Source organism: Glossina fuscipes, unplaced genomic scaffold, assembly GCF_014805625.2.
Source record: "Glossina fuscipes isolate IAEA_lab_2018 unplaced genomic scaffold, Yale_Gfus_2 0, whole genome shotgun sequence".
NCBI classification, from domain to species: domain Eukaryota; kingdom Metazoa; phylum Arthropoda; class Insecta; order Diptera; family Glossinidae; genus Glossina; species Glossina fuscipes.
Window position 1 is genome coordinate 24,789,088 of NW_023998414.1, and position 20,175 is coordinate 24,809,262.

A 20,175-nucleotide genomic window follows, 5' to 3' on the forward strand; every position below is an offset into this window, starting at 1 on the left:
TTTCATATGATAGAAAAATTCATAACTAACGTTATGAAATATACCAACCGTTGTTCAGAGAGAGCACGCGTGCTCTTTACTTATATATTTGTCCTCGGTACATGTAGTATAAAATGAACTATCCATCATAAGTGTTGCATTTATTAAAACGATGTCGCATTTCAAGAAGAAAATTGCTTTACGATATAAGGAAGCGTAACGAATACTAAAGGGCTGCACACAATGATGGCTTATCGGTTTTGTGTTATGCACTTTCCGACTAGGTGACCGTGTAGCGTGCTTTTCAAAAAGAAAAATTATACGATTTGGAAAAAAGAACATAGACTAGATTTGGTTTACATAAACATTAATAAGTGGAGAGAATTCCCGGAAAAGTGAACTTTCGAAGCAAAATACAATTACTTAAGAGAAAAAAAAAGCCAAATTCTAAAAATTTGTCCCAAATTCATTTCTATACGATACACAAAGCAAAAGTTATATTATATGATAGAAAAAGCGAAACTTCGTCAAAAACTGCACATATATACCGCCGATTTTCTAGTCGTGCAATATTTAAATTTATTGATTGATTATAAATAGCCAGATATCTATTTAAAATAATTAAACAATTAAAAATTAGCAATTTTTACATTTATCTTTCTGTAGCGTGCAAATGTTTACTCGAAGTCATTTAATAATCCATGTAATTCATATCTTTTGTAGATAAAAAATATTAAAGCAAAAAATGTAATTCCTTAATAATGCATCGTTTTTAATTTAAATGAAAAAGATCGTAAAGTTTATGAACATCGCATATAAGAAACGCGTAAATGTCATAAATATACCGTAAAATGAAAATAATGAGAAATAATATGAAATATAGAAAACGATAAATTTCGTTAACAAAAGGGAATCTGAGGAAATTAAACAACTGTCCAACACAAAAAGGGAAAAGCAATAGTGTGAGAAGAAGACGGCAAGTGCAAAAGAAGTTGTTTCGTGAGGAGAAGTTTCTTGCATTAAAAAAAGTATATTTATTTTTTTATCAAGAGAAAATAAACCATTTTCATACAATAAAAATTCTAAATTATTGAAGAAAATGTCATCGCGAAGGTAACACATTCTCAAAGAAAAAAAAGGGCAAAAAAAAAAAACAAAACAAAAACAAAAACTAGAAAAATTAAATTATGAAAATTATATGAAGTGTAGAAATCGGTGAAAAAAATGCTTGCAAAAAAATGTACTGTGTATGTGTTTGTGCTTGCATTTCTTACCCTACTCGTCCTCTGTCATCCCCCCTCCACCCCCCACTCATCACTCCATCATCATCGCATTCCCTTCAACTCATTTTTTCATGATTAAAGATTATTATCCGAGTGACGGGCTAAAGAGTGCTGTTTAGGCGCTGTAAAGGCGTGTGAAAAACAATAAAAATTCTATTTCATGTGGAAATAATTGTGAAAAATTTTGCTATGAATAGTTCGTCAAGGTATGCGACAAAATGCAATGAGGGAGGGAGTGGCCTTGTTTACTTGCAATACCCCCCACACATGGTCATAGCAGCGTGTTTAAAAAATCTTGTTGTTACTGGGTAATAATTGCAACACCCGCACTTCAAGCATTGAACAATGTAAAAGGGTCTTTCTATTATATACTTATACTGTTAATTTAGACCAATGTCCGGTCTCCGGTTTTTCCTCTGGAATGAGAGCAATAAATTGAAATATATCAACAATAATTCCATGTGTTGCTGCAGGTTCCAAACGCATATATATGCACGTAGATGTGCTCATGTTTATACTTGAGTACACGTACATATATGTATATATGTATATAGGCATATATATATACTTTATGCATATATGACGCATGTATGTTGAGCAGTAGTACTAATAGCATCTCATACATATGCAATTGCTTTTCCATTAATAAAACCGGGGCTGGTTAGCTTATTATTTAGTTGACTGTATTATGTTTGAGTTTTTCCAACTACGATTAGCTGGCTGGCTGGTCGTTAGCTTGTACGTACGCGAGTTTTTATGCCGTATAGTTTTCGTTAACTTCCAATATTCATATCTTTTCGTGGTTTTTAAATTTTTGATTATATATGTACTCTAAATTTTTAATTCTTCTTCTTAATAAAGGTATTCTGTTTATCATATCCGCCTCCGAAGTTTAAGAGCATATCTGTTTTGTCAGTGCGTGTGCAGCAGCATCCAAAATCAAGTTTAATACAATCTATAAAGTGTACATATTGCTTATCAGTATCAACTACTGGATCGATCTAAGTATGTCTGTCCGATTGACTGTCTATCTGTGTAGATATTGGTCGCAGAAATGAATATATCGATATCATGCTTGTCAAAAACATTGGAAACTATTTTAGGTAGGTTGGTCTGAAAATGGTCCAATTCGGTCGTAGGAGCAATCACCCTAAGAAGTAAACCTACGTTTTCCAAAGCAAAAAATGCACGGTTCTTTGCTACTTCTTTGCACCTAAAACCACAATTACTATGATGGTAAATTGGTGGATGATTGATTTAGTAGTATCTGGGGGAACACCGGACACGCTCAATCAATATTATGAAGTGTCGAAACTTTTTTTTAGTTTTTTTTTTGTTAACATAATTCAGCTTAGTCGAGTATGATTTTCTTACTTGTTTTTTTGTTTCTTGCTCATTTACTCAATTGTTTATCTTTTCGAATTATCAGTCGTTTGTTACAATTGCTCATTTCGAGACACAGTACTCGAAAACGTACATGCTATCGTAACTTTTCATATATACTTTTTCTTGTCATTGCTATTACTACAATAACTGAATATTTTCATTGTAATTAAAAACCGTTAGCTGGTTTTCTTTTCTTCAGATGTGAAAAATACCATATGTTGAGAATAGAAATGTTTTCAAAATATGGTAACACTACGGCAACGCGTAAAGCTTTTGTCAAGTAAAGAAGAAGAAGAACATAATTATTCATATGTTGCAAATTTTCGGTTAAAACTAGAATAGAAATTCAAAATTGGAATCAAATTTTTTTTTTTTTTTTTTTTACAACAAGAAAGTTATGTTGGTTTTGGATAAAGTCTGAGAATTCAGAATATATTCATATATGTACATATATATTTAATCATTTGAAGACCTTACAAGAGTCGAACTGTTGTTCTCGATATTTTCAATAGGCGTTCTTAGCGATCGTAAGTATGTCTGCAATCAAGCCCATGTTGATATCTGATTTTTTTGGCCAGTAACTAAGTGGACACAGATTAAAATTTAGTTTACATATTTTAAGGAATGGGAAAAGAAAATAGAAATTGTCATGAATATAAATAGTTTATAGCGTCTCTGTTGCCCAGCTTTGCAAGAATATCTATTCTGCTCACATTGTTCGAAATCGGACACATAATTTATATATAATTAGATAAACGAAATCAGGATTTGTGATACGTGCGGCATAAGTTTCATTTTGCAATGTTTTTAAAATATAATAAATTTACAGATGGTTTCATCCTACAATATCCGGCATTGAAGCAGAAAAATTATTATTGGAACAGGGTTTTGATGGTTCGTTTTTAGCACGTTTGTCTTCTTCAAATCCGGGCGCTTTTACCTTATCAGTTCGGAGAGGGCAGGAAGTGACACATATTAAAATACAAAATAATGGTGATTTTTTCGATCTCTATGGTGGTACGTAAAAATATGAAATAATTTGTAAGTCGAGATTTTCTTTGCTCATTTTTAATTAAATTAATTTAGGTGAAAAATTTGCCACATTACCTGAGCTGGTACAATATTATATGGAAAATGGTGAATTGAAAGAAAAAAATGGTCAAGTGATTGAACTAAAGCAACCGTTAATATGTGCTGAACCCACCACGGAAAGGTAAGTTCGATTAATTTATTTATGAATTATGAATACTGATGTTCATTCATCAAATCTCGTTTTTATTGATCTCTCTCTCTCTCTCTCTCTCTCTCTCTCTGTCTCTCTCTCTCTTTTTCTCTCTCTGTCTCTCTCTCTCTCTCTCTCTCTCTCTCTCTCTCTCTCTGTTAAAGTATTCACTTATTTACAATTTAGCACTTTAACCAAAAGTATACTTGTGACCATGCAATGTTCAAATATTTATTTTTTCATCAACTTTCAAGTTTATCAAGTTGAATTTTTTTTTTTTTTTTTGTATTTCAATAAAAATTTTGGTAAATAGTTGAACGTGTGTTTTGTTTTTTCTTTTTTTTTTTTTAATCGAAAATATTCGTGAAAATATAACAAAGTTAAAGTTGATTCTAATATTATTAATTAATTTTTCGAAAAAATAGTTTTAACGGTGCTCTTCGCACCCTGATTGATCGTATTTTCAGATCTAAACAAAAAAGGTGCAGTCTAAAAGTGAACGATCGAAAAAAAAATTTAAATTTTATGCACGCGACTTGTGGCACAAAGATATATTAAGTTTATGTTGAGGTTTATAACATCCAGAAAAACTTAAGATAAACTCGCCTTTTACTATATCGATTGATTTAAAATCAATTTTTGAACCGTTCTAAGCTTGTCTGTCCGTCTGTCCATATTATACCCAAAGATCGTAGATATCGAGATATTTGAGATTTTTGCGATATTTTTATATTGAAAATGCTCCCGATCGGACCACATTTTCCTTAGTCAATATGTCTAAAGCATTACTAATTTAACATTATTAATTTTTTGTATATTTACAAAACTCTCGCTATTTTTATTGCAGTACGAATTCAGGGAATACTTCACTGTCTATATGCTTTGTGGATATAACTTTAGACATTTTATTTGAAAATATGGATCAGAATTTAAGAAAAAAAATAGCGTCAGTGTGAATACTTTAAAATTTCATTTCTCACATAGTCCTGCTTATGTATACATTTTTAATCAGAATAATATTCGAAGTCGATTTAGTCAGATTCCGCCTGTCTTTTCATCCGTTTGATAATCATCCAAGAAATTCTAAAATGATCGTAAATTTGAAGCAAAACCTCTTACGTTCTTATTAGATTTCCATATTTGAAGCTTGAAAATTGTTTGAATTAAATGAGAATTACGGTTAATATATCGTTAAGAAACTGAAACCACAAATACAACTACCGATATGAAGTTTGGCACGAATGTTTATCCCTCTTGGCATAAATATTCTGTATGACAATATTTTCAATCGGTCAGCTAATACATAACACAATTTCTGAATTCGCGCATATAAATACAAAATCGGGCATGTTCAGGCTTTATCGAGCATATCCTTCCCCATTAATTGGGCTAATCCCAGCGAAATTGTCTCATCTTTTATACCCATCACGGAAGCATGAGGGGTATATTTATTTTGTCAAAAGGCTTGCAAAGACCAGAAGAAAGCATCAGTGACCCCATAAAGCATACATATTCTTGATCAGCATCTAAATCGATTTAAGCATGTCTGTCTTTTCATCTGTGTGATGTCTGTTATAAACATACTCCTGGCCACTAGGCTAGCTATTGGCTTCAAATTTGGCAGAAACATTGAAAGTTTTTGTAAGCATGTTGGTATTGAAAATAGACCAAACCGATCGAAGGACACGTCCATAGCACCATGTAAACTAAGAACTCCTCTGTTTTTGGAAAGAGAATGAAAAATTGGTTTTTTGCTCATTATTCATAAACTCCATCAGATAAAAATGTACAAAAATTTGAAGGCATATTCTATGGGCGATGGCTGTAGCGTCTACCCAATATTATAGTGTATCAAAATTTCATTATTTTTTCAATACCTTTACAATGCACAGGACGAAGCATCAAAAACATGTCCATCTGTTTGTGTACGTAACTTTAAACAGACGGCGTCAGCTGCGCCCACTCCATATTATAGAGCATGAGAATTTTTTGCTTTTACTTCTTTTGTCTTTTTTTGGGGTAAACGGTTATGGGCATAAAAGATTCGATCCCGACTGGATTTAATTTTCTTACTTGTTTTTTATTACGTTCAAAATAATGTTACGTAAAATTCTTTTCTGCTTACCGCTTAACCCTAATATCCCTCAATTCGTTCGCTATCAGCATTTTGTGGGGAAAATATACATCACAACCTTAAGATTTTTCATTTAATATTAAGAAAATCATATACTCCATCGACAACTATAGATCGATCCCCCGTCTTCATATATTTTACCGTTTTAGAACTTGAGAATTTTATTCAAAACAAAACATGTTTAAATATACCTTAGTAAGTCGGGATGTGATGTTGTTGATATGTGACGGTTGGCAGCGAACGAGTTAGATTAAATTCGCACACTAAATTAAAGAACAATTTTTTACATACTTACAGGAGCACTTCACTATCCAAGAATTAAATTTTTCATCTCGATTTTTCTCCCCAGTGATCACGTTTTTCGTTTCATTCGATTTGAGCAAATTCTTCATTTATATAAACCTCTTGAAACAAGTCATGAAGATCAGATTTTGCAGTGATATTCCGGCGCTGTGACTATTGTTCACCAGTAGTAGTCATAAGAATATATAATATGTTTTCTTGTCATTATTTTTGTGACTTTATATCAAATTTGATATTCCAGAGCAATAGTGACAGTAAAATCCTTCACAATATCAAATTTGTTATAGATCTATCTTGCAACGTCACGAAAACGATAAAAGAGAAAAATAATAAAAAAAAAAAAAAAAAAAACGTTGTGACTTGTGATGTCTTTTTGACCTTGCTCAGGATACAGATATGGTTTTAATTTTATTAGTCATCTTGTCTGTTGGATTTTACACTTCCTTCGTTATCAAGCAATTTTTTCAACTCTCAACTACATAATGTGCCGTTATTTTTTAATCGGAAATTTTTTTTTATTTTGGTCTCAGCAAAATTCGTTTCTATAAACTTAATATTTATTTTATGAAATATGTATATGTATGTCGCTATAATATTATTATATCCACCGCTGGATGATGGGCGTTTACTTGATTTATTTTTCCGCTCCTAACGTTCAAAATTAATATCAATCACCGATCCTACAGTGTACAAATATTTAAGATTACGTCAATTTATAAATGCCTGTTTGTTTGTCACCGCTTTCCATGTACGTTCGTTCATCTGCTCTTTCCTCTGTCTTTCTGTCCTGTCTCTTGCAAGAGGATTTAAGATCACAAAAATTGAATTGAGGAGCCTAAAACTTGTCACACAAATTTGTAGCTGAATCCGATCAACTCAACTTGAAAGTGTGCGCGACCCACCTGTAAACACGTTCACAATTAGTTAAGACTTAGATTGATCCATTTTATGGAGAAAAACTTGACAGCAAGTTTTCTTTTAGTTTAAGTTGCAATCATGTTCAGAAAAGACTATTAGACAGATGCAGTTAGTCACATTGTCTACTCAATGTCTTCAATGCATTTTTTTCAAGCATTAATAATACTCGTTAGGCTCCCTATGTCCCATGTGATGAATATAAAAAAAAAATGAAAGTTTGAAAAGATTTTAGTGATAATACAATATAAAAATACCAGCAAACGCCGAGTTTATGAATTTTATTTAAGTATGCGAGATCAAAATCATGCCCATCGACACAAATTCACAAATTTATATATAGTGAAGAAACATTCAAGTCTCCCATGTATTCATCCTTAAGTGGTAAATTCACTTTTAAGGAGGGTACAATCAGTGTATCATCTGACTTTACTGATTCGAAATGTTACAAATCTGTACAAACACTTTCTTAAACTTTCAAAACAAATTTTTAGTTAGTTTTTCACTTAATTAAACTATCAATTAATATTGCATAAGTTAGGAACATGGCTTCTACGGGAGTGTTCTGGAACGATTCCGACTTAAAGAGGGTTACTGTTAAGAACATCATTTGTATATACAAATGTGTGAAGTGCATCAGTTGGTCTACGCAATTGTGAGAATATTAATTCTATGTAGGATCACATTTGAGTAATACGCTGCTATATCTAATCCTTAATTTTATTCAGAAAAAAATTGGAAGACGAAATTATCATAAGCAAAAATAAACAAGCGATCACATTGCATTGGCCAGCAATTGTAACTTAAGTAATTTTGATCGGTGTTTGTCAAATATTCTCAACATTTCATACGTTTATGTAAAAGACGTGCACGCATGCATTTCCATTAGTTTAAGCATAAATTTACTATTTTCCATGGGAAAATATCTTTGTTATTAGTTGTAATTGTTGCATAAATATGCAATAAAACTTTGACATGACAGTCAGTCGATTGAAGTATGAAGTGCATGTGACTTGTTTAGTAAGCTTGTTTAGAAGTTTCGTTCAAGTATCAAATGCTTGAAAGGAAAAGGTAATAGGTAAAAGAAGTGAAAAATAACGTCTGTTCAGAGTTATGTGTTTGGATTGATCAATATTGATTCAAATCTTAAAAGATACAATCCGTTCCACTTCCTTCAATCGTTTCGATGTCAATTTTTTTAGGAAAATGATTATTGAACATCCTGGAAATATGCTGCAGTTTTCGCAGTTATCTCATCACTCTATTCTATTCTGGTTTGTTAACGGATAATTATCGCTGGGGCTATATCCGGGGAATGGGGTGAATGTGGCAGAGACTTGAGCTTTAAATTTTATGAAATGTTGCTATAATAACCATCAACGGTAGTGATGTCCAATTTGAGCACATGCCACACCCAATGTGTGGCCAGCTTTCTACTCTTATTTTGACAGTTGTCCAGTATCGTTTGGGTAAACTTTAGCGACGTTTTTATCATCGCTTGCAGATATTCATCGCTTACCACTACATTTTCATTCATATACCCAATATCCCGCGATGGTGTATAATGCCGCATTTGTATACAGCATATAACTCGTCCTTAACTCCAGTTAGGCACTTTAGTTCTCACTTTGACTCACTCAAACATTTGTTATGAGTGACTACTTATCGACAAACGTATTACTGAAATCTTTTGGATACGCGGTGCCATGTTCATGTTCACATGTCAGAAAGTCATTTTACGTATGTCACGTCTAAACAAGAAAAAATATACAATTTTTTGCAAATCGAACCATTTAGGCTTTGACTTTGACTTATGGGGTTTTTCGTATAAGTGAAAGGAGTAGAAGCAAAAAAATCTTTATGCGATTTTAGCAAAAATAATACTGTACATTTACGTGCACACACGCACATAACCTTCCTTAAATTGTGATGTGATATTGTTCTGAAACGCTTGAATAGTAGTTCGAGTCACAAATTATTTCCGATGCCAGTAGATAGAATCTATTGTTCGTATTTACCCATTGTAAGTCACCGAAACAAACGAGAGTTTTAATTTTCGCTACATAGATGAGAATTCAATTAGTCTTCTGTCAACTGTTTTATATGATGCATGTTACATTTTACTCTGAAATGCTTTGGGAAATTAAACAAGGCAATAGCGCTAGGGCGACAGCTGAAAAAATGTGCAGCGTATGTGATGCAAGGATTGATAACTGATCGGGCAGTTAAAAATATGATTGGTAAAATTCTTCCTTAAAAGACGGGACATCCTTTCGACTTTGACGGCACCCTTTTAAAGGCAATATTGAAGTGAAATCCACGCCAATTAACAATAGGTTTAGCAAAAAGGTTGAATACCTCATAATCAAATATTAAATTGATATAATTTTGTTATTGAATGAAAAGTAAAGTAGTAATGAAGTAAACGGAAATTACTTATGACTCGACCTAATAAAAATAGAAAATTTCCAAACAAACGGGATATAATTACATGGTTCCATAATTACATATAGATTGGTATATTGCTTTATAAATTGTAAGAGTGACGTTATCAAGGTAGCTACTATCCAGTGAATATTTTATTGACATTTTTCTAAGCGAAAACATTTCAAGTCTATGATGTACTTAATGCAATAAATTTTTACATTTAATTATCAATATGAAGATTGACAGCTCAGTTATTATGTGATGCTTAAAGGAAGGGCCGATCAATTTGTCAGTTCACAATAGTGTTATAATTTATTTTAATTTTTTCTTAACACGCTTTAAATCATTAAACAGTTTTATTATTGTAAATTTTTTTATTTTTTATTTATTTATTTTTTTTATTGTTGACGCCAATTGTACATTTAAGGCATTGTGAGAAGAATATTGAGAAGACAACAATTTATGTAAAGCCTACAGTTAAGCGTAATTTATCAAATGTATATAAATAATATTATGATCAAAAAGTCCCGGGCATCTTAATGTCATCACTTAACGAATTGCGATGATTTTAATGACAAGCAAGGCTTCTCATCAAATAGTTTACAACGCTTACTTTAACACAGTCACTCGTTCATTGTCGTTACAATATATGAAAAATTACATCTTATTATCATAGAAAAACGTGTTTTTCATGAAAGCCATGTGCTGATCTGGTCCAAATTTGATAAATTCAATTTTCTTTTTAAACATTTTCTTATCCTTTATCTATTCTTAAAACCTTACTGCCATATAAAGAATCACGTTTCATGAGAATCCTTATATATGGTGTAGTGTTGAAAAAGTAGACCAACTTGGTCCGAATTTGAATTTTATCAAATTGGTTACGGAACAACTTTTATATCATAAAATATGAAAAATTAGCCTTTATAGTCACGTTCTACTTCCCAGGACGATCACTTTTGCCATATTAAGATTTAATTGTTGTAGGAACATTTATATGGGAGGGACTTCAAAACATATCCCCATTGGATCCAATTTAATCATTTTGCAGGTGCATTCGTCTTTGGGCCAAAGCACATCAGTGTATAGTATATCTTCGACCATAAATGATGTAGAGTACAAAATGGCAACTCTTCTCCATGGAAAATACCAAATTTTCTAAATGTAAACGAGGATCGATGAACATCGATGCTGGTGCTGGAAAACTTTTCAATCCCAAAAAATACCGTTCATACCGGTTCCATGGTTTTGAAAAATATTATGTTAACTCTTCTCCATAGGAAACAATAGTCTGTCGACTATATCCTGAATGCAATGAAGTCTCAAAACGTGCTGGTTACACCGGAAAACAAAAACAAAAAAAAAAATCCACATAATCAAAACAATTTTAAAATATGATTGACATCAACATAGATATCAAAACAGTGTATTTTCAATCAAAATGATTGCATAAGAGATGTGTGTTCCAAACCGTAACACAAATACAATGTTGCATAAACCAAAGTTCGAATTGGTGCCTAGTACTCTTACGGTCTCGTCTCCAGCGTCTCCACTATTACCTACTTGAAAACATCAAAATGATGTTCCCGGTAAAAAGATTTAGGTCATCGATCAAATTATGAGCTCACTGCGGAAAGTGTTAACGAATGATTCTTAAAAAAAAATAAAAAAAAAATAAAAATAGCATTAAAATATTAGAAAAGCCTGCGACTGATTGCATTACTCTTGACGAATCCTTCTTAACGGTTTGCAAAGAAAAAAAGAGAAAAATTTTTCTTTGTATAGTCCCAGGACTTATTGACACAATTATTGTATATTTATATTATTTTTATCTTTTCTTAATGCGGAGATCAACCAACGCGTACTGAAAGGCAGTAAAAAAGACAACGATTAAATTTTTTATATTCTTTTGATCGCGCTTACGATATCACTTGCACAACTTCTTTTAAATATAATTTAATACAAAATGTGTCCAATATGTGTGCTTTCCGTGGTGTTAAGTATTTTCGCGATGTTAACAATATAATCGTTGTTTATATTAAATATTTACTTGATATCGATTACCTATGTATATTCTAATTATTGTATGAGAATGCTCTACATGATAATACAAATGCGGGATATGAGATCGTGTATAAGAAAAAAAAAAAAATCTTCTCAAAGTCAAGCATCCTTTTCAAAGGTAGGGAAGCATAAAATTTTCTCAAATAAATATTGCGCTTAAACTTTTCCAATGGCGGCAATGAACAGAATATTTGTCAATTTTTGTTGGTTTTCCTCGTTTACTTTTTTAAACACTCATCCCCCATTCCTTACCTGCTTGCTTATTTACCGAGAATCGCTAGTCGGTGATGTTTAATTTCTTCAACTTAAACGAAATGCAGATCTCAAGGCGTTCGTCAAAATCGCATCTTCTTAAGAATAATGTGCCATCAATGAATGGTTGTTCTCTTGATCAGTTTATCATTTTACACAATCGTAAAGTTTTCTACATTCTTAATACTCATGTACCTTATCGGGTTATATCCGGTTAGTGTTACAGTTCGAATCTTTTCCAAATCTTTTAATGGTTCGTTTATAGGGACGTACATTTCCATTACTACATTTGAAACCTTCGTGATCGACCGGGCGCAACCTGTGATAAACATTTTGACACTTTATACCACTTGTGACATAAGAATATATAACACGCAGAACAACTTAAGGCAGACTCACCTTTCATTGTGCCGATCGAGAAAGTGATTTTCTGAATCCATCTAAACCTATCTGTCCGTCTGTCCGTTTGAGGTCTATCTATGTAATATTGTGGTCAAGGTATAGGCCGCCGATTTTCGGATGGTAGTTATCGTGAAATCTGAGCCCTTATCGGCCAATGAGTGAGTTCTTTAGCAATGATAAGGATTGCATTAGACAATGTGGTGTTAGGCATTTAATTGTCGTCCTAGCCCGACGATATTTTATATCTTGATCATAATAGCATGCGTAAAGTGCAAATGAAAGCTGACTAAATTTCGAAGGTACAATGCTTACCTTACAGATTGATTGGACATTGTTGAAGAGGAAGCAATGACTTCGTCGTTCCTGGCGAACTCCTTATGAACTCTTTTTCTATGCACATTACGTCTTATCTTATGGAATTTTCCTCACATGGCGAAAAATATCTTTATCTACGTTTTCGAGGCATTTTTCTTTTTCTGAAAATAAAACCGCGAAATCGTCCAAAGAAAATATGTTACGTATTTCAATTTCATATAACGAAATATGTTTAAAATTCGATGCGCTCAACTCAAAGAATATTTCTTTACATTGTCGGCACAAATTTCACCTTCCATTCAATATTTGCCGTTTAACAATAATATCTGAATTTAAATAAGAATTAATGCACAGACTCAATAGCCAGTTAATCATTTTGACAGTCGGATTAATAAATAAATACATTTGCCTTGTACAAGCATACATTTAATATTACTCATGTGTGTATAGTGTTAGTCATACTTTTGGCGTTGCACTAAGAAGGGATTCTATAATAAATGAAATATAATCCAGTTCCTAGTTATTTAAAGTATTACATAAGTTGACTCAGTGACTCATCTAATTGCTCGATAGAGAGCTCCAATGAACATCTTCAAGGATGAAAAATATAGGTTAAAGTTTGTAGTCAATTCAGAAGATCTTGCGTCTTGAGAGACCTTGTGGAGAATAATTTATTCTTAGATCTTGTGAAAAATATATTTGATCATTTTCACACTTGAAAACGGCATTTATTGAGCAAATTTTTACAATATTTTTGACAACATGGCGATATCATGTTGAAAGAACTTGGCAGCGGTCCACTCACCGATCCATTTTCGCACTTCTTCAAGTTTACGGAGCCGTGTGCCAGTAGTCAAGCCATGTTGCATCGATCTGAACAAATATTAATAAGGAGGCGCCCTGTCTGCTGAGTGCACTGGGTGTGGTAGAACAACAATAGCGTGTCATGGACAACTCTTGCAATAGGAATTCGTGCCGCCACTTTTAAATCGGTTGTGATGGAGCAGTGTCCTCATAAGCCTACGAACGTGTTTGGTGGGCTTCGGCAGCAGATTTCTTCAAAGGAAGAAAAAGAATTTTTAGCGACGGCGTACGCTGAATAATCAATAACATTAAATAAAAAACTGTTTTTTTTTTGTTTTTTTTTGTTTATTTTATTGTAGAGAGAAATCAAAACCATCGAATTCAACTGTATTTTATATTTTTTTTTATCATTTTTACCTGTAGAAGTCGTTGATCAAAAGTTCCATAAGAAACGGGAAGAATTGCTTTACAAGTTTTTTTGTTGTTACGCTTCGCGAAAACTCTTAAATATGGGTATCGATCTCGTATATTGTTTTTACAACTTGACAACTGTGTACTTATCCAGGAAATATGTGAAAAACTTGAGACATACCTTAACGATTGACCTCTTCCTTAATAATTGAGGTCAATAAGTTTAATCACCTTATGTTGTTCTTTTTTGCTTTAGCTCAATTCTAACACAAATTCCGAAGTACATTAATAGAATTTTAAAGTTTAAAATTATCATTAAGCTACGCTTAAAAAATCGAATCCATAAAAACGCATATGCTAATCGCAAGCACAGTTAAAAGACGTGAAGAATTTTTTAAGAGCAAAATTTTAAATTCAAAATTATTATCAGATGGAAACATCTAAACATCTGTCCATACGAAAAGAGCTAAAAATAAATTGCATTCTTCTATCAGCAACCATAACCGCTGAAGTTTGTGTACAAAGTTTCTGATTTAGTTTTTAACATTCGGTTATTCGGTTCGCGAAAACCTATCTATTCTGGATCAATCAGATGCGATTTACGATTGATATTCATTCGGAAGGCTTCAAAATTTGAGGAAAAAAAATTTAAATTAACCGCACGTTGTTCATTTATTTTTTTTTTTTCACCTGAAATTTGTCACAAACATTACTCAGCACATTTAGCTTCTAATTAAAGGAATAAATGATATACGTTTTTTAAACATTACAATCTAATATATTAGGTGCTTGCAAGTATTCTAATCAGTGACATATTTTGATGAAAATGATAAAGTAATCAATGTACACAGCGGTTAAATTTGATGACTTTGAGTTTTCTCTACATAAGTAAGACAAGGATTAAAATACTGTTTATTGTAACATTTTAGATTAGAGTCTCTGAATTAAAAAAATGTGTTAGTACTTATAGAAAAGTTCATATTGCCAAAACATCTATACTCGTTAACGAAAAAATAAGCTTATATGAAAACAAGTTTAAACCCTATCGTTGTGATTTGTGTGAAAAGGAGGAAAAAAAAAAAAATGTAATAGGAGTTACTTTCTAAAAATTTCCCATAAAGTTTGAAAGAGAATGGTACCTCTTCTGCCCTGCAATTTAATTTCTATTAAACTTGTTGAACTGTTGTTGGAGTAAGCTTATGCGGGATAAGTAAGAAATATAAAAAAGCTTAACAATACCTTCATATTCGGAAGAGAAGGATCGCGAAATGATTAAGCTTGTTATTAACTTACTTCATTTTTAATACGTGCTTGCATGTATTTTAATCAGCGACATCTATTGGTGAAAATCATAAAATAATGCAAAGTACGGTCAAATGCGACGACTTTGACCTTTCTCTACATAAGATGACAGTTGCAGTGCAGGAGAGACATCCACGTCGACATCGAAGCGAAATATTTATGGCCATAAAGATTTGCTGTACACGTGGTGCAATCAGCAAGGTGTAATGCAGTGCGAGCTACTAAAACCGAATGAAACGGCAGCTGTCAACCACAAGTGAACAAAAAGCACCAGCATTAGCGATTAAATAGATGTAAAGTGATGGTCTTTTATATGGCAACGCTCGGCCACACGTTGCAAGAATTGTCAAGGGTACACTGTTGTAGATTGAATGGGAAGCTCTATTGCATTGAGCCTATTCATCAGATATAAAGCCTTCTAATTATCATCTGTTCAGATCGATGCCGTATGGCTTCGCTGAAGAAGTGCGAAAATCGATCGATGATTGGATCGCTGTCAAGCCAATATCGTTCTTTTGACATAGTATCGACTTGTCGCCAGAAACTCGTCTCAATAAATGCCTTTTTTGAAGTGAAAAATTGATCAGAATATATGCAAAAATCAATAAAATAATTTTTTATTACTATTGCTGCTAAAATCTTAAAATTGGATCGGTTGCGGTGAAATGCTTTTGAAACTTTAATAATAAATGAAACAGTGAAAATATGTTAAAATCGATAAAATTTGATTTGAAAAATATTATTTCATATTATTATTATTTCCTATGTAATGCTTATAGTTAATTTGAAAAATTTTTAAACTTAATTCTCCACTTGTGTGTCAAAACACATATCATACAATCCGACTTATGATATAGTACAACCAACTACTCATCAACTGTCACCTTAATAAGCATACAATGCAACTGTCATCAGGTATTTTAAAGCGGAAAACAATGCAAACAAACCATTTAGAGTACGACGTAATTAAAAGAGAAAATTACTGGATAGTTGACAACGCGTTAGCCAACCCTACAGGTTTGCTGTCTAAGTAGGCGTTAGTCTGTTATAAAAGTGTTTTTGTCATGCAGGTGTGTTCGCTTACACTTACTACTGACTAAGAACACACTTTTTAGAAATTCGCTATGATCACAGTTTTTTAAAAGTAGTAAAAAAAAAAAAAAAAAAAAAAACAATAATAATAATTTAAGACCTAAGCGAACGAATTACTTATATATGCGTTTAATAACTTTTTTTTAAATTTCTATATATTATTTCAATATATTATTACAACTACAAGTTACACGTGTGTTTTGGGATATCGAAAAGCAAGGGAGACGAACAGATAAATACATTTGGTTAAATCATTTCTTATGTCCGTCGGTCCTGCTGCAAAACTTTAGATAGAAAATTTAAAGGTTCATTCAACTATACGTTAAAGGGGATTGCACGAGTCGAGTTAACCATAATGTTTGTAGTGTCTCCAAACACAAGCGCTCACAATTGCAAAAGAAACTGAAACAGCTTTAAATGAAAGAAAACAATCTTAAAATATTTACTACCTGGCAAACCGTTACGTACTTCAAGTTTTTACGAAAAGTCATTCCAATAAATGATAAGAAAAAAAATTCTATTTACTTTAAAATGTGTCCCACAGAACAGATCATTTGGTTGTCGCCGTGAGGGTAAGAGTTTACTGATCGCGACTATTTCCCGCTTGCGTGCTTAAAGAATCCCTTACAAATTACCCGTAAATCTGTTTCTGTCACGATTTTTTTTGTGCGGTTTTTTCTATGCGATTTTTTTTGTGCGGCTTATGAAAATTTCAATCACATTGGAACATAATTGACAAATTTATTGGTAAAAAAAATTGTTAGGGCTTCCGTTCACAATGTACGCTTTCATCCTTGTATAGACCAGTCTAAGGTGAAAGTAGTATTTTTATCGCCCAATACTACAAGCCTTATGCAACCATTAGATTACGTCATCGCAGGTTTTAAGAAACACTACGTGAAGTTCACGTTTACATACATTTTGAAAAAACTTGCAAATTATTCAATAACCTTGGCTTAAGTTTGCAGAAAGGTTTACGATATTGGACTGCATAAATCACGCTGCTGCAGTAATTATCGAAATAAAGTAACACACATTAAATGCATGCTGCAATGCAGCCGGAACACACATTAATGTTAAGAATAGAAATCGTTACGCAAGCACATGGCATCGGCGGAAACGAATTCAATACTTTCAGTGAAAATGATCTTGTCGACATGATTCAGGATGAAATGGTAAGGGATGATGACATTATAAATTACGTAACATATATTACTGTTAAGCAACAATGTCATATTTTTACAATTTTCTGCCAATTCTGAAAGAAGATCAAAAATCCGAAAGTAGCTTTAATTTCGTATATGTGGCTACAAGAGACATATACAAGCGTCCAGTGAAAAAACAATCGCGTTAAACAGGGATCACCGATTACATGGTAACTGAAAACAGCCAAAACTAAACGAGTGCGAGGTAGCATCTTCAAGCGACGAAAACGATTTTGAAACAGTTTACTACAAGAAGGCTTGCGTACTGTCAGACTACGCAAGGTAATGGTTATACATTTGGAATAGTTTTGTATGTGTGAAATTAGTATATATGTGAATAACATATGTTCGCATGTTTATTTTGTAGATCAGTCTCGCCAAATCTTTTGGCGAGACTTCAAGTATCTATCAAGCTTTGTGTCCTAATCTCGTTTAAAAAAGCAATGCCTGGTTATTTTGTTGGGTTTCGAGTTATTTTCTACGTAAGATTTTTTTTATGCGGTTTTTATTCACCGCATAAAAAGAAACCTTTTAATTCTTTAGTGAAAACTATTTTCTATAGCTACTCGTGAAGTTTTGTGCGATTTTTTTTTATGCCCTTCCCATCCACCGCTCCCTATCAAACTGGTTTAAGTCGATATTTCGGAATTTTCTTCCGGGCCTTTAATGAATTTGTGCAAAGGAGACCAAAATTTTTGTTGTTAACACTTTTCCTTCTAGATCGGAAATAGTGTTGATCTGAAGTGATAAAGTCTGGATGGGAAATGGAAGCTTCCTATTATACAAAACTAAAAATATCTGTCCATCGAGCACTGAAGGTTTCTTCTTTTTTCATTGTTGTGGAATTATCCGTATATCGTACGATTCGTTATAGAGAATGTTTAGTCTTTACGTTTCTTGCTCGCTTCTGGAACAATTTATCGTAGAGATCTTCCCTGTCCTTTCTAAGATTCTTACAGCTCAGTGCTGCTTACGTTTTCTGGACTAGTATTGGAATATGTTGCCCATCGTCATCATGTTTAAAAGTAAGTCTACAATGTCTTTTCACATATCAGGGATTTTCGTCTCAACTTCCTTAGTAGTTGTTGTTGTTTGGAGGATCGTTTCGTTGAGTTAAAGCAGCTCATATCTGTCATACTGCGTTCACTTAATCGTCTTAAATGTGATGACCAAGATTACTCGCCTTCGCCTCGGTATTAATAACGCCCCCGACTTGCCTCATGGTTTCTTCTTCGCCCGATATTGTAATGCGTTCACTTTTTTTTACTACTTGCGACAGTTCAGTGTTTCTGACTCCTTTCAATTAAATAGCACTCGACTTTTTTTCAGCTCCTGATCATTATGTTGTTTATATTACGGGATAGCGGGATGCGATTATTTAGAGTACAACCTGGAGACTATACTTTCACATATGGCATGAAAAATGTCCAGAAGCAAACCAATCGAGAACGATTCGTTTGTATTAAGAAATTTTGTAATCGCTAAGAGATAGAGTAGAGTATTAGAAGTTCTATTCGAATGGACGCTAACGTATATTATTGTTTAATGTTTATGTTTATTCAATTAATTTAAAAAAAAAAAAAAAAAACCTTAAGAAAAAAATGCCCATTAAAACACACAACAATACCGGAAATTTCAAGATGTCCAATAATGATTTTTATTTTTTATCATTATTATTATATATATATGTATATATATATATATATATATATATTTTTTTTTTTTTTTTAAATGACAATTAAATGCATTAATAAGGAAAACACATAAACACACTTTGTCCAAAATTCCATATACATACATATTTACAAATATAGACAAACAAGTATATTGGGAAGATAGCATAAGCACTTTAATTAAACAATTGTTCAACTTTTGCATTACATACCTGTCCGCACATATTTTTGTTGTACATTTGTAGATAATCAAAAAAATTATTTTACAATAAAATATTTATTTTTTTCTTTAAAGTTGAATAAAAAAATTCAAATTAAATACAAATCAAATGAAGTGAGCAGAATTTTAATTAATTAATTTGGTTTAGTTAGTTTAAAAGATTTTGCTTTCTTGTTGCTGTTGTTGTTGCCGCTGTGAAAATAAGCGTAATAAAATGTTTAAATATTTTAACGAATTCATAACAAATTCATTCATGAAATTTTAATATGCATAACTAAGATGAAAAGTAAATCATTTTCGGCATAGAACGATTCTTGAGAACGAAATTTGCTTCGCCTTTCGTCTCTCTGATAAAGGTATGTCCTTGATGAGGGTATTATCGCAAGTTGTTTTACACTAGGAGTGATAACATAGATCAAAATCTATGAAGTAATTAAAACAACAAGAATTTCTTAGACACCAAAGAGAACATAGCGTCATTGATATTTGCTTTTACTAGATTTTGCCTTCTCTTGAGCTCACAAAAAAAAAATAGCAAAAGATTTTTCTGAAATAAATTTCGCATTCAATGGGTAGGTAATTGGGCTATGATATATATGTAATAAAAAATTTAATTAAAAATTCAGCTTGTCCAGAAACTTAAAATGGGACGGAAATGAAAAAATTCAACTTTAGAACAGAGAGATCTAGTCACTACGCACTAAAAGAGAAATGAAGCATACAAAAAGAAAGCAAAGAAAAAAAAATCGCGGATTTCGTCTGTAAAGATATCATTTGCCGGTACTC

General features: G+C 32.4%; 1 protein-coding gene across 1 annotated transcript; it reads left to right on the forward strand.

The window, feature by feature from the left end:
* The first annotated feature begins 1,205 nt into the window (after window positions 1-1,205).
* Window positions 1,206-3,865, forward strand: LOC119643141 (tyrosine-protein phosphatase corkscrew-like). Its single transcript, XM_038042486.1, has 3 exons — window positions 1,206-1,570; window positions 3,478-3,665; window positions 3,735-3,865. Exons 1-3 carry the CDS (start codon window positions 1,452-1,454, stop codon window positions 3,863-3,865), a joined length of 438 nt encoding a protein of 145 aa, XP_037898414.1. The 5' UTR covers window positions 1,206-1,451.
* Window positions 3,866-20,175: the final 16,310 nt, after the last annotated feature.